This window comes from Pan troglodytes, chromosome 14 (genome assembly GCF_028858775.2).
Source record: "Pan troglodytes isolate AG18354 chromosome 14, NHGRI_mPanTro3-v2.0_pri, whole genome shotgun sequence".
NCBI classification, from domain to species: domain Eukaryota; kingdom Metazoa; phylum Chordata; class Mammalia; order Primates; family Hominidae; genus Pan; species Pan troglodytes.
This window is the reverse complement of record NC_072412.2, coordinates 117,821,353-117,843,566: the sequence shown is the minus strand read 5'-3', so window position 1 is coordinate 117,843,566 and position 22,214 is coordinate 117,821,353. Positions and strand designations below refer to the sequence as shown.

The window sequence follows — 22,214 nt, the reverse complement described above, 5'->3', positions numbered from 1 at the left end:
CGGCTGTCTGGGACACTTCATTGGTGGCAGAGATTCTCAGGAAGAACATTTGTGACCCAACCACCAAATGAGAGGGGTGCTGGCCACTGCAGACCTGGGAGGAAGGGCTCTGGCTTGCAGAGGTGTCTGTGCCAGTTCACCCCTCAGAGGTGAAGAACTTGGTGCCACCCTGCCTTGGCTGAGAGGGCAGAGAAGGGCCTGAATGATGCCACAGGTCTCCAGCAGGGAGATCATCTCCCTTGCCCCGTGTCCCTCCCGTGGGCCCAAACAAATGACAGGCCCAGCTTCCAATGTGCACACAGGCTGTGGGGTGGCCAACTGCCCCGGGATGGCCTCTGTTTCCCCCTCAGTGTGGTGACGGTGGAGAAGGCCTTTCACTTGCGGGCAGAGCCCGGGAGTCAGCAGAGGAGACTGACTTTAAAGGCCCCTTGTGTGTTCCCAGCTGTGTGACTGTGGGCAGTCCCTGAGATGGGGGATTTGTTTGTTCATCTGCACAGTGGGACCCGATTGCCAGTGGAAGCCTGGGCAGGCTGTGGAAAGAGCTCAGTACCTGGTGTCCTGGCATCAATGGACATTGGGTGGCATGAGGTGAACGGACAGGCACTGGATCCTTTCCTGTTAACCTCGTTTCAGAGGGAGGATGAAACGGGACCCGGCATGAAGGCCTTGAAGTCGGAAATGGACATGAAGGGAAACAGCCTGAAGGTAGCCGGAGGCGCTTAATAACGCTGCCCGGGACTGGTCCGGCAGCCATCCTGGGTAGGTGGGCCGTTTAAGATGTGGCCAGGGGACAGAATATTAACACCTCATGTTGGTAAGCACTGGGCGCCTTTGTTTTCTGTGTTTTTAAACCCATGACCATTTTGAAACATAGGCTTAGTGGGCAAGTAGCTTGTCCCTGTTTTACAGATGGGGAAACTGAGGCCCAAGGGACCGTGCTCACTGCTACCAGTTAATGGCAGAATAGAATGAGAGCTGGTTTTCTGCTGTGCAACCTTCAGAGCCAGACTCCTCCATCAAACCTAGGGGAAGACACATTCCCCTGGGATAAAAATCAGTACAATAAGTTTTTATTGTATGATATTTAAGGTGAAATAAAGTTGAAATAATGTTGAAGCAAAATTGAGCATGAGTCAATTCTTTTAATTGAAAGACATTTAAAATACATCACAGTTGTATGGTTCTTTAAGAAACACTGGGATGAATCTTTTGTAAAGTGGCAAACCCTTTTGTCACGCGAACAGTCACTCTTAATGTGTCTCGATGTGTAGATTTCATTTTTTCAAATATCGCGTTTCTTGAAGCAGGTCACGCCTTTACGAAGGGTCTGGAAGGGAGAGGATTTGACAGTGGGGCACCTGCATTTACAGGCTTTGCATCAATTACAAATCTTGCAAATAAAATAAATCTCCTTAAAAAAATAAGAATAACATTTGTAGCAATTTTTCTCTCCAATTTTCTTTCTTGGCATTTCAGTACGTTTATCGCTTGATCTCTATGAATCATAAATCACCCCATAATCACACAAAATGCCCCCAGGATATGTCTCCCTCAGCAGTAACCCTCTCCCTTAATGACAGCAGCCAATTGTTGATTGTGTATTTGATCCGAGAGACACACCTCACCCAAAGGTTTTCAAAGAGCCAAGACGAAGGGCCAGCCTGGAGGTGGCTTCCCGCCCTGGCTCTGGTGGGCACCCTGGAGCTGGCGGCTGTGGTGAGGGCGGAGGCGTGTGTGGGCCCAGTCAGCCCAGCCTGGCCCCGAAACTGTAGGGCCTCAAGTGCGCTGCAGGCTCCTGCTAACTTAAAACAAATATGGTACTTACTTCCCAGATGACCTTTCACAATGGGATTCGAGAAAGCCAGCGGAGTTTTATTTGAGAATGGTTTTAATCAATTTGGAAATTGATTTTGTTGGTTTGATGTCAAGCTGTCATTTTTCAGAGACCCGAGTCTTATCTATCCGCCTGAGGCTTTGTGGCAAACCCATTCCACAATAAAAGCAGCATTGGCCACCTGAGGAAGTGGGAGGAAGAATTGTGAGGCTTTATCTTCTCCTCTTTTTATGTCGATAAGTAACGTAGGGTCCTAAAGTCCCTCGTGGAGTCTTCGAAACCCAGCTCCTTGTGGTTAAACAAGATCCAGGAGCAGTCCTTAGTGTCCCTCTCCAGTGGTCGCTGCCTCTGCTGCATGAAAGTGACATGATGAGGTCCTAGGATTTCACAGGTAAAGGGAATTCGGGTCAAACACCCCATTTTACAGGTAGAGAAATTGAGGCCTAGATGGGGAATGACATGAATTTCTAAGCTGCTAAATGATGGAGAAAAGGTTAAACGGCCTCAGACTCCTAGAACTACAGTTATGCCCTCTCCTTCCGAGGCATTCCTGCTGGTGACCTTAGACCTTGGGGAGGCTTGACAACAACCAAGCAGCAATGCCGCCCAGTCAGCAGCTGCAGACAGCAATGCCACCCTAGTCACCAGCTCCAGACAGCAATGCCACCCTAGTCACCAGCTCCAGACAGCAATGCCACCCTAGTCACCAGCTCCAGACAGCAATGCCACCCTAGTCACCAGCTCCAGACAGCAATGCCACCCAGTCACCAGCTCCAGACAGCAATGCCACCCAGTCACCAGCTCCAGACAGCAATGCCACCCAGTCACCAGCTCCAGACAGCAATGTCACCCCAGTCAGCAGCTCCAGACAGCAATGCCACCCCAGTCACCAGCTCCAGACAGCAATGCCACCCCAGTCACCAGCTCCAGACAGCAATGCCACCCAGTCACCAGCTCCAGACAGCAATGCCACCCAGTCACCAGCTCCAGGCAGCAATGCCACCCTAGTCATCAGTTCTGAGCAGCAATGCCACCCAGTCATCAGCTCCAGGCAGCAATGCCACCCAGTCATCAGTTCCAGACAGCAATGCCACCCAGTCACCAGCTCCAGACAGCAATGTCACCCAGTCACCAGCTCCAGGCAGCAATGCCATCCAGTCACCAGCTCCAGACAGCAATGTCACCCAGTCATCAGTTCCAGACAGCAATGCCACCCAGTCACCAGCTCCAGACAGCAATGTCACCCAGTCAGCAGCTCCAGGCAGCAATGCCACCCAGTCATCAGCTCCAGACAGCAATGCCACCCAGTCACCAGCTCGAGACAGCAATGCCACCCAGTCACCAGCTCCAGGCAGCAATGTCACCCAGTCACCAGCTCTGAGCAGCAATGCCACCCAGTCATCAGCTCTGAAGCAGCCCCCCTAGCTACAAACTGTGTCATTAAACTCTAACTCGTCAGTTCTCTGATGTGACCTGGGTGCCTGGAACTGTAGTATTCATGGTACTATTTACCATATGATACTGGCAGAGGGGTTGACGGACAAGACAGATGGAGCAATGGCTGGGACGGATCGTGGATCTATCACAGTCTCCAACAGGGACACAGTCTCCCGGAGCAGCCACGGGGCGGCTGGGTCTGGACTGCCCTCCCTGCTTCTTGCCAGTGTGCCCAGGCCCCGCACACCTGGCTGACAGGAGCCATCCTGCTGGCGGAACATGGTGGCCGGGGGGCTGCCCCAGCCTCTGGCAGTATGGGAAGCAGTGGGGGGCCGGCCTGTGCTATAGTCTGAATGTAGGTGCCTCTCAAATGCGTACAGTGAAACCTAAGCCCCGTGTGATGTTAACAGGTGGGGCCTTCTGAGAGGAGGCTGAGTGATGCGGGCTCCTCCCTTGTGAACAGGATCCGCGCCTTATAATGGAGGCTGAAGGGCATGCCCAGCCCCTTTTCTTCTCCCACCCCCTCCCCACGTGAGGATGCAGCCCAGAGGTGCCATCTTGGAAGCAGAGGCTGGGTCCTCACCGGCTGGGAACCAGCTGGTGTCTTCATCGTGGACTTTCCGGCCTCCAGAACGATAAGAAATAAATTTCTATTGTTTATAAATTACCAATTCAAAGGCATTTTGTGATAGAAACATGAATAGACTGGGACATCTGGGCTTCCTTTGTCACACCTGGTCAAAGCTGCCTGGTCAAGCTACGAATGCTGTCTCCAGCTCTCCCTTGAATCTGGAGACTGGCCTGTTTTATGTTTTCATCAGCCTCTGCCCGAATCCCTCATGAGACCTCCATCCAGAACCTGTACGGAGAAAGAATGAGGATGCTTTAAGGATCCTGTGTGACTTCTGGTGAAACAAGTGTACTAGTTCACAGTAGGGCTAACAGGTCACTTGATGCTTGGACCTGTGTGGCTTCCTGCTGAAGCAAGTGTACTAGGTCACATCAGAGCTAACAGGCCACTTGCATGCTTGGATGTCTTCCTCAGAACATCCTTGAATGCTCTTTCAAAAGCATCTCCCCCTACCCCTTTGTCTTTCTCTCTGTCTCTGACTTTGCACATGAGTGTCCAAGCTCTCTCGGTGAGTAACAATGCCTGGAGATATTTGAGATCAACCATTCGTGCCTTGACCATGCCTGTAGTCAAGGCGGTGGGGCTGTGTGGGGCTGTGTGTGGCTGCATGACATGAGGGAGCTGGGGCTGGGGCTGGGGCTGGGTCTGAGGGCATCGGGCTGCTGGGATCTTGCCTCTAGATCCTGAGCATGCCAATGTCCATTCTTATTCAGCTCGTGTTAGTCAGGTGAGGACTGGGTAGCATCAAGAAAGTGTAGCCTGGAGTTTGAAACAGAACATGATGAAACTCTTCTCCCTGTTAGGATTTTATTTTATTTTATTTTATTGTACTCAAAGATCTCAAGCCAGGCAGTCACACAGTACATTGTTCGGTTTATTGACGTTTCCTTCATCAGCACCCTGACAGGAAAAAGACGACTTGATTTCCATTTGTTTTCCTTGCCAAAATAATGAAGACTGTGATGAGTGTTTGTTTAATATGCACCCCCTACTTTTTTTGGAAGAGAAGAGCAAAGAAAGATCAAGGGAGGAGGAGCACCCATTACCTTCATGGAACAGGAGGGGTGCGTGCATAATAGATGCGGCAGCCATGGGAACAGGAACTAGGGCACCCGGGAACCAGGGGACCAGAGAACCAGGGCACCAGGGAACCAGGGGACCAGAGAACCAGGGAACCAGAGAACCAGGGAACCAGAGAACCGGGGAACCAGGGAACCAAGGAACCAGGGAACCAGGAAACCAGAGAACCAGGGAACCAGGAAACCAGGGAACCAGGAAACAGTGAAACAGGAAACCAGGGAACCAGAGAACTAGGGGAACCAGGAAACCAGGGCAACGGGGAACCAGGGCACCAGAGAACCAGGGCACCAGGGTATCAGGGAACCAGAGAACCAGGGGAACCAGGAAACCAGGGCACCAGGGAACCAGGGAACCAGAGAACCAGGGAACCAGGGAACCAGGGAACCAGGAAACCAGAAAACCAGGGGAACCAGGAAACCAGGGACCCAGGGAACAAGGGACCCAGAGAACCAGGGAACCAGGGGGACCAGGGAACCGGGAAACAGGGTGCTGAGGAGGCAGGAGCAGGGAGGAGGGAGGGAGAGAGGGAGAGAGGGCGTAAGGGAGGGAGGAGGAAGGAATGAAGAGAGAGAGGAAGGCAGGGAAGAGAGGGAAAGAGGGAGACAAGGAAGAAAGAAAGAAAGGAGGGAAGAAAAGTAAAGAAAGAAGGAAGGAAGGTAGGGAAAGAGGGAGGGAGGAAGGAAAGAGGGAAAGTAGGAAGGGATGGAGGGAGGGAGGAAGGAAGGAAAAAAGGAAGGAAGGAAGGGAGGTGAGGGAGGAGGAAGGAATAAAGAGAAAGGAAGCCAGGGAATGAGGGGAGACGGAGGGAGGGAGAAAGGAAGAAAGAAGGACAGGAAAGAGTGAGGGAGAGAGGAAGGAAGGAAGGGAAGAAGGGAAGGAAGGAAGAGGGGAAGGAGGGGGAGGAGGGAGGAATGAAGAGAGAGAGGAAGGCAGTGAAGGAGGGGAGAGAGGGAGGAAGGGAGAAAGGAAAGAAGGAAGGAAGGAAAAAAGGAAGGGAAAGAGGAAGGGATAGAGGAAGGAAGGAAAGAAGGAAGGAAGGGCAATTGGTACTAACTTCTTGTAGTGCCCAGGCACTCTTCCCCTAGTGGGCAGGGCAGAGAGACTGTGAAAGGTGGAGATGAAGGAGAGTCATCATTTCACTCTTGAGAAAGGACGGAGCAGTCTGTGTGGAAGAGATGAGATCTGGGATAAATTGGAAAAGGTGTCAAAAAATTAGGAGGGAAGAAATATTTCCAGCAAGTCTGCTACCACACTCCTCAAATTCAACTAAGAGTGGTGATTTAATGTAAGATTTATATTTTTATTAACTGGTGCTTTGTTTTCATGTTGATATTAGAAGTGCCTGTCTTCTGAATTACTTTTTATTTTTAGGGAGGAGAAATTTATTTTGCATTTTCCGGGTTCTTGGGAGCTGCTTCAGCACTCTAGAGTCTTTATGGATAAGATCCTGGGTCGCTGGCACCTGAGTGAATTAGTAGTGGGTTCCCTGATCTTCCCTCAGGTCAGAAAAGCTCTGCATCCAGCCCTATTAGCAGGGGCAGAAACAGACGCCAGGAGACACTGCCCACCTCCTGGGAATCGGAATCAGCCTTCACAGCACCAGGAGCCTGGGGTGGGCCGCTGTTTCTGTAAGGTTTTAAAAAGTCAGAGAGCACAGAGTTCTTCCGGAGCCTATTCTGACTCCTCCTGAGTTTTGTTCACGTGAGATAATATCCTCCTGGGAAGAAATCTTGATGGAAAGCCAAGGCCCCCCTGCTGGCTGCAAGAAACCGAATTCGGCCTTTTCGGCGTGCACCCGGACACGGCGCTGGGATGAAGGCGCCCAGTTCATGCCCAGCCAGGGCCTGCAGGGGCAATGGGGTGAGCGCAGAAACGCTGGCATGGGTGTGGGTTTGGGGAGGCGGCAGGAGGCTTACTCTGGGGTTCTCTGTATCTGTGCTGGCCACACAGATGCGCTGTGTCCGCTGAGATGTCGTCTCTCGGACAGCGGTCTGGCGCCGCCGAGCACCAACGAGCCAACGAGGAAGGACACGAGTCTCAGGTGCTTCCTTCCGAGTGTGGGTCGCTTTCTTATTTCAGCCAAAACAGAACTTCACGTTGGAAAATAACACTAATTCGGGCTGTATCCAACCGGCACGCGCAGCTAGGAAAGGCTTCCTTCCGCGGGGGCTTCACTGGTTTTCCTGATGTGCAAGCCACCTGCAAATGTGTAGAGCCCGGACTCTGTGCGACGTGGGTGTGGGACTCCACGTGTGCCGCGTGACGTCTCCGTGTGGCTCCTTGTGGCTCGTGGGCTGGCGGGGCACTGCTTATCGCCCCTTCTGTTTCACTCTGGGCATCGTTCCTGCCCTTGCTCACCAGACCCCCCGGGGGACTTTGCCACTGTTCCCCGCCACCGGCCACCTGCAAAGCCTGGGTCGAAGGTGCTATGTCAGCAAGGCTGGGGCTGCGCGTTCAGCTACAAAGCCCTGAACTGGAAACTGGCTGCTCAGGGCGCAGAGGAGGACGGGAAGTGTCCTGCCAGGGGCCCAGGGCTCTGGGCTGTGGCTTCCATCCCATCGCTGTGTTCTTTCCTGCTTAACTTTTGTAGGTCTGAGCCTCAGTTAGTTTATCTACAAAATGAGGAAGGTTAGGTCACATTATCTGCTAGGACTTATGGAGCAATGATGGGTGTGTTTACAATTTTAAAGTTCAAGGTGCCTGGACTTTATTTTCAGTAATTCGATGGATTTGCTTTTCAAAAATAACTAGCTTTGGTACACCACACTGAACATGCCAGATAGATGAAAAGAAAAAAAATTCTTTTACTGAATGGCTGAGTTTGAGGAAAAATAACAGAATTTATCAGAGTCAGAAACACGTTGAGAAAATAAAGGTATGCGTTTAAACTGGCACTCTTCCCCGAGGTATCTGCTGGCACCCGTGGTCCTGGTCATCTGACTTTCAGCGGACCTCACTCTCGAAGGAGACGGAGCCTGAGGCCTGTGCGGGGCAGCCAGGGCACAGTACCCGAATCAGTGGAACAGAAACTTCTGCCCACTGATGGTGGCCCCAGCCTTGGCTCTGAGAGCAGTGCAAGTAAAGTCTTCCCTCAGAATTCCCAGCCATAAGCCTGTGCTCACGGGCTTTGAGGTCCAAATGTACACTAAATATATGATTGTTAAGAAAGACAAAAATTTAACTTGAAGCATCCCAGAATTGATAGTACTCCTGAGTTCTTGGAATAAACAAAATAAAATCCTCCTTGAAGAAACTCACTTTAAATCCTCAAAGAATTATGAAAGATAAAATACCAAGACACATGGGCTCATAATCAAAACCAAGAAACACACAGGAAATAAGACGTGAGGCAAAAAGTCAACTGCAAAGAACTGAAGATACAGAAAGCATTAGATACAGAACAGAAAAGAAGAATGTTTAACACATTGAAGGAAATACACGAGGATATTAAAAGTCTGAGAAAGCAGCATAAGGTTGTCAAAATTGACCAGGAAGATTTCAAAACCACTCAAAAGCCCTAGAATTTTTAAATATATATATGAAATTAGACTCAACAGAAAGGGTAAGCAGCACATTTGATACAACTGCAGAGAGAATCAAGGAGCTGGAAGATAAAGTTGAAGAAATTATTCAGAATGCAGTTATGGAAGAAAAAAGAGAAAAATAGGAAATAAATATTAAGAGGCTTTAAGGATCAAGTGAGGATGATTGCCACATTTATGATGATAATTACAGAATAGTTACGGGAACAAGTGGAGACAGATGGGGAATTCTCCAGAATAGACAAAGTATATCCATCCTAAGAGCTGGGAAGCTCCCCAAATTATGGATTTCTTATAGATATAGAGAATCAAATTTTAAAATTTATCTGGAAAGTCAAAGAAAATAGAATGGCCAAATCATGTTTGAAAAAGATGAGTAAAGTTGGAGGAATCACACTACTCAATTTTAAGACATTGTAAAGATGTGGTGATGAAGGAAGTATGCTATCACAGAAAGGATGCCGTCACAGAAAGGATGCTGTCACAGAAAGGATACCGTCACCGAAAGGATGCTGTCACAGAAAGGATACCATCACAGAAAGGATACCGTCACAGAAAGGATGCCGTCACAGAAAGGATGCCGTCACAGAAAGGATGCCGTCACAGAAAGGATGCCGTCACAGAAAGGATGCCGTCACAGAAAGGATGCTGTCACAGAAAGGATGCTATCACAGAAAGGATATCTATATGTGCTGTCACAGAAAGGATGCCCACCGGAGAGTCTAGAAATAAACTCACACAAACATGACCATTTGGGTTTTCACACTGTTACAAAGGCAATTCAAAGAAGAAAAGATGTCTTTTCGACAAACTGTGTTGGAACAATTGGATAACCATATGCAAAAAGTTAAATAAAAGGAGCTTTGACTTGACACTCACAGCTTATACAAAACGGAAACAGATCTTAAGACTAAATGTAAAACACAAAACTATAAAATGTTTAGAAAAAAGTGTAGAAGAAATTCTTTGTGACCTGGGATTAGTCAAAGAACTGGTAGATATGACTCCAAAAGCATACTTCATCAATCAAATGAAATAATTATTGGACTTAATCAAAAGTAAAATTTTCTCCTTTGCAAGAGACACTGCTGAGTAGACTTAAAAGGTAACCTATAGACGGAGAGAAAATATTTGCAAGTCACATATCCAATGAAAGACTGTTATCCAGAGTCTATAAAGAACTCTGAAAACTCAACAGTAGGAAATAAGCAACCAGTATAAAAGTAGGCAACAGACGTGTCACCAAAGAGAATATGTGGAAAGCACCTTAGCACGTGAAAAGATATTCAGCATCATTAGTCCTTTCGGAGATGCAACTTAAAGCCACTGCGAGATACAACTGCATGCCTATGAGCAGGCCTGCAATAAAACAGGTTCCAAACACTCAGTGCTGGCAAGGATGGGGAGCATCGGGAGCACTGGTGCGTTACGGATGGAAATAAAAAATGCTACAGATGCCCTGAAGACTGGTCCCTCCTGACAAAGTTAGCCACATGACCCGCAAATCAAAAAGAAATAAACACGATAGAAATGGAAAAAAGACATGAACAAGTGTTTCACAGAAGACATGAATAGAAACATGAATAGCAAAAGGAGAAGAAAAGAAAGAAAGAAAGAAGATAATCTCTTTAGCAATCAGAAAAATATGAATTAACTAACCTTTCTCCTGTTTACAAAGAAAAAAGTGCAGCTTACTGCCAGCGCTCATTTGCTTTTACATAAACACGCTCTTTGAGGCTGAAGCAAATCTGACTGATTTTCAATATGAAAATCAAATAGAAAAACTGTTTTTGGAATTATTTCTAAACAAAACTAACATCAGAATAATCTGAATCATGAGAATCATCTATTTCGGAAGACTTGGATTCATCAAACAAATCTTTGGCCAACAACCGTTTAAGAACAGTGTTAACATCACATGTAGGAATGCTACATTTTCTAGGATTTGACATTGTCAGCAATCAAGAATTATTATATTTTGCAAAGGGAAATACCACTACTAAAAACATAATGGTGGTAAAGGTGTCTTGGGGTAAATGCTGCAACCACAAGTACCACCAGCGAGTATTATTGGGGCAAATGGGAAAAGAGAGATAATAATTCATAGGTACCTGATTAACAAAATTAAACAACCTGACAATAAACAATGTGAGGATACAGAGTAAGTGGAATTCTCACAACCTCATGTCATGAGAATTCAGTAGTAAAAGTCCCTTTTGAAAGCCACTTGGTATTATCCACTCTACTGGGTTGAATAATGTCCCTCCAAAAAATATGTGTGTCTTAACCCCTAGTAACTATGAATGTGACCTTATTCACAAAAGATTCACAAAAGGATCTTTGCGGATGAGTCAAGTTAAAGATCTTGAGATGAAATCTTCCTGGATTTGGAGTCCTGAATCCAATGACCAGTGCCCTTAGGAGGACAGGACACAGTGACACAAGGAAGAAGCCATGTAAAGATGGAGGCAGAGGTTGCAGTGATGCAGCCACCAGCCAAGGGATGCTTGGAGCCACCAAAAGCTGGAAAAGGCAAGGAAGGATTCTCCTCTGGAGCCTTCAGAGGGAGCACAGCTGCTGAAAGCTTAATTTCTGACTCTGTATCCAGAACTGAGAAACAACACATTTCTGTTCTTGGGAGCTACCTACTTTGTGACGATTTGTTATGGCTGCCCCCAGGAAACTACACCTCTACTCACGTTGAAGATTTTTGCATTCCTAATAATACAGTGATTCTACTTTTAGGTAAAGTCCCATTTTGAAGAACACTGACTATTTTTTCTTTTCTTTTTTTTTTTTAACTGTGTTCCACTGTGTATTGGCTTTGCTATAAAGAACCATCTGAGACTGGGTAATTTATAAAGAAAAGAGGTTTAATTGGCTCATGGTTCTGTGAGCTGTACAGGCTTCGGCTTCTGGGGAGGCCTCAGGAAACTTATCATCATGGTGGAAGGCAAAGGGGAAGCAGGCATGTCTTCACATGTCTAGCAGCAGAGAGAGAGCAAGCGGGTAGGGAGGTGCTACACCCTTTAAACAAGGAGATCTCGGGAGAACTCACTCACTATCACAAGAACAGCAAGGGGGAAGTCCACCCCATGATCCAGTCACCTCCCACCAGTTCCCTCCTCCAACACTGGGAATTAAATTCAACATGAGATTTGGGTGAGGACACAGATCCAAACCATATCACACCGTAAGAAAACATTTCACATTACAATTCAGTACTGAGGTATATACAATGTATTACAAATGCATTGAAGAAAAATTAGAAAACAAATGTCACTCATAATTTTACCATCCAAAGATGACCAGTATTGATGTATTTTCCTATGGTCTTTTGCAGACACGCCCACCTACCCACAGGATGGGTTCCTACATCCCATTCATGACCTGCCTTTGTCCCCTAATAAATTATCGTAAACATTTTCTTACCAATAACATGTCTATGATTGTATTTCATTGTATGGACATTTTAAAAATTTCTTTCTTCATTTTTGCTCTTAAAAATAACTTTGATAAATATCGCACCAATATCTTTTTGAGCTTGTCTTTTTATCCTTACCTTTGTTGACAGATGGTCACAGGATGGCTGCCTCAGCTCCAAACAGCAACATCTGAAGGAGAAAGGTAGGAGACAGGTGCAGAAGGAAGCTTTCTCTCTGGGAAGATACTCCTTTTCATCTGGGAAAAAGATTTTCCATAGCATCCCCTGGCCAAGTTTCTCCTACACTTTATGGCAAGAGTTGGGCACACAGGCACACATGGCCTAACCTACTGGCATGGAAAGGGAGCCCCATGGCTGTTTCTGAGCAACCACGGTTTATCCCCTGGCTTGAGGCAGGAACTGGCCTCCTCTGAGGTTGGGGACTTTTCAGCCAGTATCTGAGCAAAACTGAGGCTGCACTAGCAGAGAAGACCTGAGAGAAATGGCTGCTGGGCAGGCAACAACACTGTCTGGGTAGTGGTGCATGACCTGGCGGCTTGCAAGCTCCTTCCTCCCCACTTAGTGGTCTTCACTCAAAGGAAAACATCTTTCCAAGTTTAAATTGTATTAAAGGTCTCCTTCCTCTGTCCTAGTCTATAGCAACGCTCTTACCCAATCCATTCCAAGTTTAAATTGTATGAAAGGTCTCCTTCCTCTCTCCCAGTCTATAGCAACGCTCACACCCAATCCTGAGTCCCAGGTGTTTTACCGTTCTCTGGCATGATCAGCCAGCTGCCTGGTAGCCAGCTGGTTACACTGGACCACTTCCATTGTGGACAGGGCAGTGCTTTATTATTACTGGAATTGACACTTACTCCAGATACGGATTTGCCTTCCCTGCATGCAATGCTTCTGCCAAAACGACTATCCGAGGACTTACAGAATGCCTTTCCCACTGTCATGGTATTCTACACAGCATTGCTTTTGACCAAGGAACTCACCTTGTAGGAAAGAAGGGCTGCAATGGGCCCACGCTCACGGATTCCCCAGTCTTACCATGTTCCCACCGTCCTGGAGTGGCTGGCTTCATGGAACAGAGGAATGGACTTTTGAAGACTCAGTTACCATGCCAGCCAGGTGGCAGCCCCTTGCAGGGCTGGGGCAAGGTTCTTCCCAAGGTGCTTTAAATCTGCATCAGATTTTATGTGGTGCTGTCTCTCCTGGCCGGGATTCACGGGCCCAGGAATCAACGGGGTGGAAATGAGAGTGGCACCACTCAGTGTTACCCCTAGTGACCCACTGGCAACATTTTTGTTTCCCAACACCCCTGCTGGCCAACAGGTGTCAGTTCCCAAGGGAGAAATGCTTCCACCAGGAGACACAGCAGTGACTCCATTGAACTGAAAGTGAGGCCTGCCACTTGGCAGCCTTGGACTCCCTGTGCCACAGAACCAGCACGCGAAGATGGGGGTGACTGTACCGGCTGGGGCGACTCTCATGGACAGGCCTCCCTCATTTCTGCTGCAGGACATCCAGGATAAGCCTGGACATCACCCAGACATTCATCTTCTGGGGAAAGGGAGCATGTTTTCAGTTGCGTGCAGCATACTTGTGTTTTGGGCAGCAGTGTGACTTTGCTGCTGTCTTGATCTGGAGACGAGTATAAGACTCAGGCAATGTGGAGGGTGGCAGGTCCAAGAGTAGACTGAGACAGTCAGGCTTGGGAGTCCCCTGGCCAGGCCACCATGCTCGGTTACACGGTGCTGCCGTGAACGTATTCTGTAAATGAGACGAACACCCCCCATTACCCTGTCATAGAGGAGATCATCCTGCATAACCTCGTCGGGGTGGGGAGGCTGACTGGTCAGCAGAAAGGCCTGGAGAGGGGAGCCGAGGTCCCCCTGCAGAGGAGGAAACTCCCGGGAAGGGTCTGATCCTGCCTCAGTTTCCAGCTGCCCAGAAAATCAGACTTACCCACTAGGCCCCAAAACTGTGCAGGACGGGTTCTTCACACTCCCCTCCCCTCTCTCTGTCTCCCTTGAGATATATCTGGATATAGACTTGGTTTTATTTCCCTGGGGAAATCTGATCGATACAGGTACTACATTCGGCATCCAGTCCATGACTCAGGAAGTCAATTCTCCGTCCCTTCTCTCTCCTTCCATCCGAGGCCAAACGCATTCACTTCACGCTCTTGGAATGTTTTCATGTAAAAAGAGTGCCATATCAGGATTAATAATTTTATGTATATAAACTGGTAATATATAGAGAAAATAACACTTCAGGATCAGATACAGTTGCCTGAACTCTGTGGCTGAGTTAAGCCCCACACTGTATGGCATCTGCCACGCCTCACACCACAGGCCACGTCGGACCTCAGTGCTTTGGTATAGGGGGATGTCCTCTGCCTCCACAGTGAGCCATGGCCCCACCCTAGGTTTCAGAGCAGGGAAATCGCCCTGACAACTAAGCAGCTTCTGACACCCAATTCTGTGGAAGATCCAATCACAGGGATCCTGCCAATTGAGGAATGATGGGAAGTCTCTGCTCCAGGTTACTCGCACCTGGTACAAAACAGATGCTCAGTAGATGGTGGCCATCACACTAGCAGCAGGTGCTGTAGGGCACCAACACCTCAGAGACAGGGGATGGAAAACATATTATGTATTAAGAGCTCACAGATTTTGCAAGACTCTCCTTATCAAATTTCTATTGAAACTGTCAGCATGACTGTTTTAGACCATTTGTGCTGCTATAACCAAATACTATAGACTGGGTAATTTATACACAGTAGAAACTTATTGTCATAGCTCTGGAGGCTGGGAAGTCCAAGATCAAGACACCAGCAGGTTCCAAGTCTGTGAGGACATGGTTTTGTGTTTCCAAGATGGCGCCTTCAATGCTGTGTCCTCACATGACCAAAGGGCTGGGTTGGTGGTCCCTCAAAGTTGTCTGTTAAATTTATTTATTTCTAGCATCGTGGAGTCACCAAGAGAGTGAGGCTGGAGCTCCACCCTCTCTGTGGGTTTGTCGTCACGGGGTACAGCTTTCTCACAGACTGGATCAAAGACTCACCACACTTTAAAAAAAAAAAAAGAGGGAAAGGCAAAAATCAGGCAAAAATTTCAGATACGTTGACACCTGGGGGCTGGAGCAGCTCCTCCTACATCCTCCACAGCTGGTGGCCTCAGCTTCTCCTGACAAATGCTTCATTCACTCTAGTGGCTGTGGCCCCCCAGGGCTGCCACATGCCTGAAGCTGAGCCATGGAGAGCCCGTCTCTGCAGCAGAACCCGCAGCAGTGGGCGCAGGGGAGCCAGTGACACTCAGACCTGGGGCCACGCAGGAATGGGCCAAGCTAGCTCCCTCCAGCCCTTTTATAAAGTTACTAGTCCCATTCATGAGGGCAGAACCCGCAGGGCCTACCACCTCCTAAAGGCCCCACCTCTTAGTACGGCCGCACTGGGGATGAAGTTTCAATGTGAATTTTGGAGGAGACACAAACATTGAAACCATAACAGCAGCTTAGAAAGAAACACTACAACCGGACTGCCATGCTCAAGAACCCAAGGCGCTTCTCATAAGTATTGTCATAATAACGTCCAATACTTGTGTATCTCATAATGGTTTACAAAACCTTTTCACATAGTCTCACTTAATTTTCACAAATACCTAAAATAGAAAATTACACTCCAATTGATTATATTGTTATCCATTTCTGTGGGTCAGGAACAGGGATGGGGTACAGCACAGATGGCTCCACCCTGCTCCCTGAAGTCTGGGCTTCAGCAGGACGACAGGAAGCTTGGGGGCTGGACCCCCCCGAAGGCTCATCCACCCACAGGCCTGGCGGGGGGTGATAGCTGCCAGCTAGGACTGCAGCTGGGGCTGTCACTAGAATGTTACACGTGGCATCCCCCTGTGTCAAGACTTCCTTACAACATGGTGGCTGAGTTCCAAAGGTGAACGTTGGGAGAGACATGGTGAGACAGAGAGACAGAGACCAAGGGTGCGAGGCGGCACTGTGGTCATGGGGAGGGAGAGAAAGAGAGAGTGCACGTGCCAGGCAGGGGTCCACACATTTCATGACCTAGATTGGCAGTCCATTGGTGGGGGCAGTAAGGAGCCCCTCAGTGGGAGGGGCATTGTGGGAGACCGTGCAGTTGGACTAAATATACCAGTGTAGCCATCATTGGAAAATGCAACCTGTCACATGCATAAATTAGGAAAATAAAGCTTTTGACGTTAAGTGACTTGCCAGGGTCACGCGGCTGAGACGTGTCAGGATGAGACAGGATTTCCGGCACCAAGACGACCGGTTGTCAGGCTATTCCATGTCCACCAGGCATCGCGCCCTCTGAGAGTGGCTGTCGGCCTCCTTTGGGTGTTTCCCTCCTCTGCCCTTCGACACTACGGCCTGCACCCCATCACCCCATCTCCTTCCTCATCATCAGGGGCTGCCTCTATTGTTGAGTTAAAGGTGCATGAAAGCCAGGTGGGAGCTGTCACCAGCTGCACAGGCTTCTAATGTGCAGGTCTGAAGCAGGACCTAGGAGCCCACCTGGGTGGAGATCCTGGCTGTCACCTTCCGGTTGGATGACACGGGGCATATTTTTTGAGCCCTCGTGGCTCTGGTTCATCACTGAAAACTGGGGAAGATTTCATGAGTTTATTGTGAGAATGAAATGAGTTAATATACGCAGAGTCCTTAGGACAGCACCTGGTGCGTGGTAAGTGGCATTATTATGATTTTATTACCATTAATTATTACACTCTCTCCTTATACATGTTTCGATCAACTCCCAGGGGCTTCCCTCATGTTCCACAAGCTCTGGTTGTAACTGCTGAATGAGTTCACAGCCACGGACTTTCAGGGATCTCCACAGCCCAAGCAGGCCTCGTTTACCTCAGTGTTTCCTCTCTCCGGCGAAAGCCCCGGTGGGCACAGGAGGGAGAAAAGAAGCCCACCCACTCCTGCAACAGCAAGGCCAGCGCTGGGGTCTCCGGCCTGAGCCTGGGGGCCTGGGCTTCAGTTGTTTCTGTGACCTGAGTGTGCAGGTCACCTGGGCTCTGTGCTCCGTCTCTGCCTGGCGAGGCTGGCGTGGTCCCGGGCCTGAGTGTCACTGGCTCCCCTGTACCCACTGCTGCTGGTTCTGCTGCAGAGATGGGCTCTCCATGCCTCAGTTTCAGGCACGTGGCAGCCCCCGGGGGCACAGCTGCCAGAGTGAATGAAGCATTTTTCAGGAGAAGCCGAGGCCACCAGCTGTGGAGGGCGTCCCGTGGAGCTGCGCCAGCCCCCAGGAGTCAACGTATCTGAAATTTTTGCCCTTCCCCTTCTCCTTCTCCTTCTTCTTCTTCTTTCTTCTTCCTTTTTTTAAGTGTGGTGAGTCTTTGATCCACTCTGTGAGAAAGCTGCACTGCGTGACGACAAACCCACAGAGAGAGTGGAGCTCCAGCCTCGCTTTCTTGGCGACTCTGCGATGCTAGAAATAAACAAATTTAACAGACGCCTTCGAGGGGCCACCAACCCAGCCGCACACTGAGTCGGCACGAGTGTGTGCCAGGCAACGCGCTCAGCTCTGCAGGGCTGCGTCACCAGCTGCACTGCGTCTCCCCCACTTTCATACACTGCAGCCCTCACCCCCAGGACCTCCCAATGGGACCGCATTTGGCAGTGGGGTCTTAAAGAGATCGTTGGGTAAAATGAAGCCATAGGGGTTGGCCCTCATCCAGTAGGACCAGTGTCCTTATAGGAAGAGGAGGTTAGGACACAGACACACACAGGGACGGCCGGGCGAGGACACAGGCAGAGGGCAGCGTCCAGAAGCCCAGGAGAAGAGCCTCCGGAGGAACCAGCCCTACTCACACCTTGGTCTTAGACTTCCGGCCTCCAGAACCACAAGGAAGTAAGCTTCTGTGGTTTAAGCCACCCAGTCTGCGGAATTTTGTTATGGCAGGCTGTAACAAGTCTTTCTGAAAAATACAAGCATTTCAGGCAGAGGCCCTTCACAGCCTGTTACGCAACCACTCAAAGTGCACGCCTTGTCTTTTGCAATTTCCTCAGAATTGGCTATGTCACTGGCACTCACGCCTAGGCCATCCCGAGGGGCCAGCCCCGGGCACAGTCTCCCTTTCCCTGGGTGTGGGAACTGCCGGTGTGGGAACTGGCTGCTGGCGTGGGAACTGGCTGCTGGCGTGGGAACGGCTGCTTGTCCCAGTGGTGCCCACCTGTGGCCACACTTCAAGGCCACCTGGGCCTGGAGATGTCACTAAGGGTTGACCCAGAGACGCCGACCTCAGGGACCTGGGAGGCTGCACGCTGGCCGTGTTGGAAGTGACCCTCATGTCACCCAGGTCAAGTGCCACGGGCCCCACACATCCTCTTCTTCCCTGTCTCCCAGCTGCAGGCCCCGACTGGACGGCTTTGGCTAAGGAACCAACGCAGGTGGAGAAGGAGGCTGACGATGGAGCCCAGGCACTCCAGCCTTGAAGGAGGAGAACCCGACCGTGAGCCTGCATGGCAGCCGTGCGGGGGGACTTCGGGGGGTTTCCTCTTTGCTTCCATCCAAAGAAAGTGCCCCACGTTTGAAAGCCTCTGTGCTGAATGCTCCCAACGCCCTCCGATTCCATCTAGGTCATCCCTACCACCAAGGCAGGTGTGGGAATTCACCCGCACAGCTCACCGTCCTGGGAGGGTGACGCTGGAGGAGGGATGTCCCTACCACCAAGGCAGGTGTGTGAATTCACCCGCACAGCTCACCGTCCTGGGAGGGTGACGCTGGAGGAGGGACGTCCCTACCATCAAGGCAGGTGTGTGAATTCACCCGCACAGCTCACCGTCCTGGGAGGGTGACGCTGGAGGAGGGACGTCCCTACCACCAAGGCAGGTGTGTGAATTCACCCGCACAGCTCACTGTCCTGGGAGGGTGACGCTGGAGGAGGGACGTCCCTACCACCAAGGCAGGTGTGTGAATTCACCCGCACAGCTCACCGTCCTGGGAGGGTGACGCTGGAGGAGGGACGTCCCTACCATCAAGGCAGGTGTGGGAATTCACCCGCACAGCTCACCGTCCTGGGAGGGTGACGCTGGAGGAGGGACGTCCCTACCATCAAGGCAGGTGTGTGAATTCACCCGCACAGCTCACCGTCCTGGGAGGGTGACTCTGGAGGAGGGACGTCCCTACCATCAAGGCAGGTGTGTGAATTCACCCGCACAGCTCACCGTCCTGGGAGGGTGACTCTGGAGGAGGGACGTCCCTACCATCAAGGCAGGTGTGTGAATTCACCCACACAGCTCACCATCCTGGGAGGGTGACGCTGGAGGAGGGACGTCCCTACCATCAAGGCAGGTGTGTGAATTCACCCCCACAGCTCACCGTCCTGGGAGGGTGACTCTGGAGGAGGGACGTCCCTACCATCAAGGCAGGTGTGTGAATTCACCCGCACAGCTCACCGTCCTGGGAGGGTGACGCTGGAGGAGGGACGTCCCTACCATGAAAGCAGGTGTGTGAATTCACTCGCACAGCTCACCGTCCTGGGAGGGTGACGCTGGAGGAGGGACGTCCCTACCACCAAGGCAGGTGTGTGAATTCACCCGCACAGCTCACCGTCCTGGGAAGGTGACGCTGGAGGAGGGACGTCCCTACCATGAAAGCAGGTGTGTGAATTCACTCACACAGTTCACCGTCCTGGGAGGGTGACGCTGGAGTAGGGATGTCCCTCCAGGGTCTCTTCAGCATCTGCCCTTCTCCACCACATAAGTTCGTCAGTGAGAGGGAGTCACGCAGCTGGGAGCATAGAGTGCAGGGCGCAGGCCCCTTGCCCGGGGCCAGGCTCCCTCTACTTCATTGCCACTAAGAGGCTGCCCTTTCTGGTCTGGACATCTCCTGGGACTGTGGGCCCTCACAGCCCTGGGCAGTCTGGACAGGATGGACTGTGCTTCTCATGGGGCAGTGCTTCCTCCACTGCAGACGCTGCCACCTGCCCCCTCCCTCCCTGCTGGAAGCCTCTGGTCTCCAGGCCTCTCCTGGCTGTCTCTGGCCCTTGCCTCATTCACACCCAGCTGTGAGCATACCTGCTGGCTCAGCCCAGAGCCCCTGTCTTCTCAGCTTTGCACCCCACCTCCTGAATTTGGTTTTCAGCTGGATTTCCTTAGGCTCAGGACTTAGCCAGGACTTGTGGACTCTCCTGCATATTTCTAGTACATGCACCTGCACAGGTTCGGGCCCTCTGCCCACGAAGAGTGAATGAGACTGGGAGGGGTCATTACATGTTGCAAGCAAAGCCATAAACACACACACCAGCCAGGTGCAAAAAGAGTTAAACTAGTTAGCTTATTCCCTTGGGGAGAGTTTAAGCAGAAGTAGGAAAATAACTTAAGTACCAAACTGTCAGACAATGAATGGGTCTGGAATAATGTGAAAATTACTGCAACTGTCTGAGAGGCTGTGTAGTTGGTGTTGTTATTAGTGGGGAGCTTTTTCCTCCTCAGAGCAAGATACTAAATGGATGTCATTTCTGGGCACTTACATAATTGGCTAAGGCTGGTCTCAGCGGAAAACAGCCGCTGAACCTGTCCACACACACACGTGGACCCACGGGACCACTTGGAAATCGGACGCTCCTGGCCTGACACTGCATTGTCTCCAGGTGGGACTGTGGAGCCACTTCCCTGGCCTGCCCCCTCTGTGGACAGGTGCTTGCTCATTTCCTGTGGACAGGAGTCTCATTCAGACACTGGGCTCTGCTCCTTACCTCCTCCTCCAAGTGAGCTCAGCTGCTCCACACAGATGGGCAGCACTGTCCTCACCAGAGGGAACAGTTCGATTCGGGAGGGAGTTCGAGACACACCACACCCCTTGCCCGGGCTTGATGCGAGTGAGGTGGAGAGCCGCCCACTGACCTGGAGTTCACCCCTCTTCTCCCTGAATTTCCTTTTCTTTATTCCCTTCCCAGTTTAACCTCTCCCTCTTGGATTCAGCATCACCTAGGAGAGACTCTGGTGCTCTTTTAAATACCTTTCCTTTCTGCCTTTGCCACTACACAGCAGAACGAGAAACACAGCAGAGAGGGAATGGTCAACCCCAGAGCACCGGCCACTTTGGGAAAATGGACATCTCCTCTCCTCTGGCTGAAGGAAAGGTGAGCAGACTGGCTGCAGTGAGGCTTCCCAGAGGTGCCAGGCAGGCAGGTGTGCCTCTCCAGGGGAGAGACAGAGTGTGGCTCAGCTCTCCCTGAATCAATGATCTCACCCAAGTTCTCCTTCATTTTTCCTGGACACAGTAAGAAGACATGGTGTTGCCCCAGGCTGTGTAGCCCACAACAATTTTCCATCCAAATGCATGAGCCCGGGTTCCCGATGAAGACTTGGCTTCTCCTGAGCCCGGGGGTCCTGGCTGCTCTGGTGCCAACCCCTGGGTGTCTTCGACCTGCAGAGGGCTTGCCACGTGCATCCTCCTCCCTCTGCCTGAGCCATGAAGACCAGGCTGGACTATGTTCCACAAAGACTTTTTCCCCTCAGGGGTCTCCTCCCAACAACACTTAACCAAGCTTTGTATTCAACAAGGAACACATTCCGCCTCCACCAAACCTCATTGAAAACACAGAGGTGCATGGATAACCATGGCCAAATCATAACTGGTATGCGTGCTCATGGTTTTCTTTGAAAATCTAACTGTCTTTTAAAAATCTTTCCCACATGAAGAGCCACAATAAATGACAAAAACAAATTATAAGTTTATAAGGAAAGTATGCTAGTAAGTGTAAGCAAATTAAAAGGATGTCCCATAGGGTGGTAACAACTGATTCAGTGTTGTCAAATGTTTTGGATCCCCGTCGGTGATAGGAAACATATTTTGTGGCCTGCCTCAGTAGACTCATGCATATGCACAAAGATGAGTGAGGTGAAGCTCACCTTTACTGTGACACACTTCATTACATCCTGTTCTGTTGAAAAGGAACGGATTGCTGTCAGGATTCTGTCCCGACGCCGACTCATGGCTCGCTCTTCAAACACTGAACCAAGTGGTGGAAAGGGCACGTGGTATGTTCACAACTCACACATGGAGCACAAACACACGCACACCCACATCCACCCACACGCCTGCCGAGCCTCCAGCCACTGGGCTGGATGTTATAGACTCATGAACAAGTGGCCACTGTTATTCTCCCACTTCATCCTCACTGTCCTCTCAGTTCTGCTCACGGTTCTAGAGGACATGTTCTTTGCTGGTGCTGGCTTTCAGCAGTGCCTCCATGTGGCACCAGG

At 50.2% G+C, this 22,214-nt stretch overlaps 1 protein-coding gene and 1 long non-coding RNA gene across 3 annotated transcripts; one reads left to right on the top strand and one right to left on the bottom strand.

Moving 5' to 3' along the window:
• Positions 1–1,122: 1,122 nt before the first annotated feature.
• LOC134808167 (uncharacterized) lies at positions 1,123–5,153 on the bottom strand. The gene is made up of 3 exons (XR_010150577.1): positions 4,949–5,153; positions 1,826–4,130; positions 1,123–1,327 (listed from the first exon to the last, which is right to left on the bottom strand). It is a non-coding gene; the product is annotated as an uncharacterized LOC134808167 (long non-coding RNA).
• On the top strand, positions 4,586–21,839 carry LOC134808166 (S-antigen protein-like). Of its 2 annotated transcripts, none has more exons than XM_063792357.1 (6): positions 4,586–5,638; positions 6,046–6,267; positions 12,099–12,151; positions 18,349–18,454; positions 20,997–21,088; positions 21,230–21,839. In XM_063792357.1, exon 1 carries the CDS (start codon positions 4,982–4,984, stop codon positions 5,543–5,545), a length of 564 nt encoding a protein of 187 aa, XP_063648427.1. In that variant the 5' UTR covers positions 4,586–4,981; the 3' UTR covers positions 5,546–5,638; positions 6,046–6,267; positions 12,099–12,151; positions 18,349–18,454; positions 20,997–21,088; positions 21,230–21,839. The 2 variants fall into 2 exon arrangements, with proteins under 2 accessions (XP_063648427.1, XP_063648426.1); XM_063792356.1 differs by having other exon boundaries at positions 20,994–21,088; positions 21,230–21,838.
• Positions 21,840–22,214: the final 375 nt, after the last annotated feature.

Coding starts and splice junctions, on each gene's coding strand:
- LOC134808166 (XM_063792357.1), top strand. CDS start 4,982: ATGCGGCAGCCATGGGAACAGGAACTAGGGCACCCGGGAACCAGGGGA.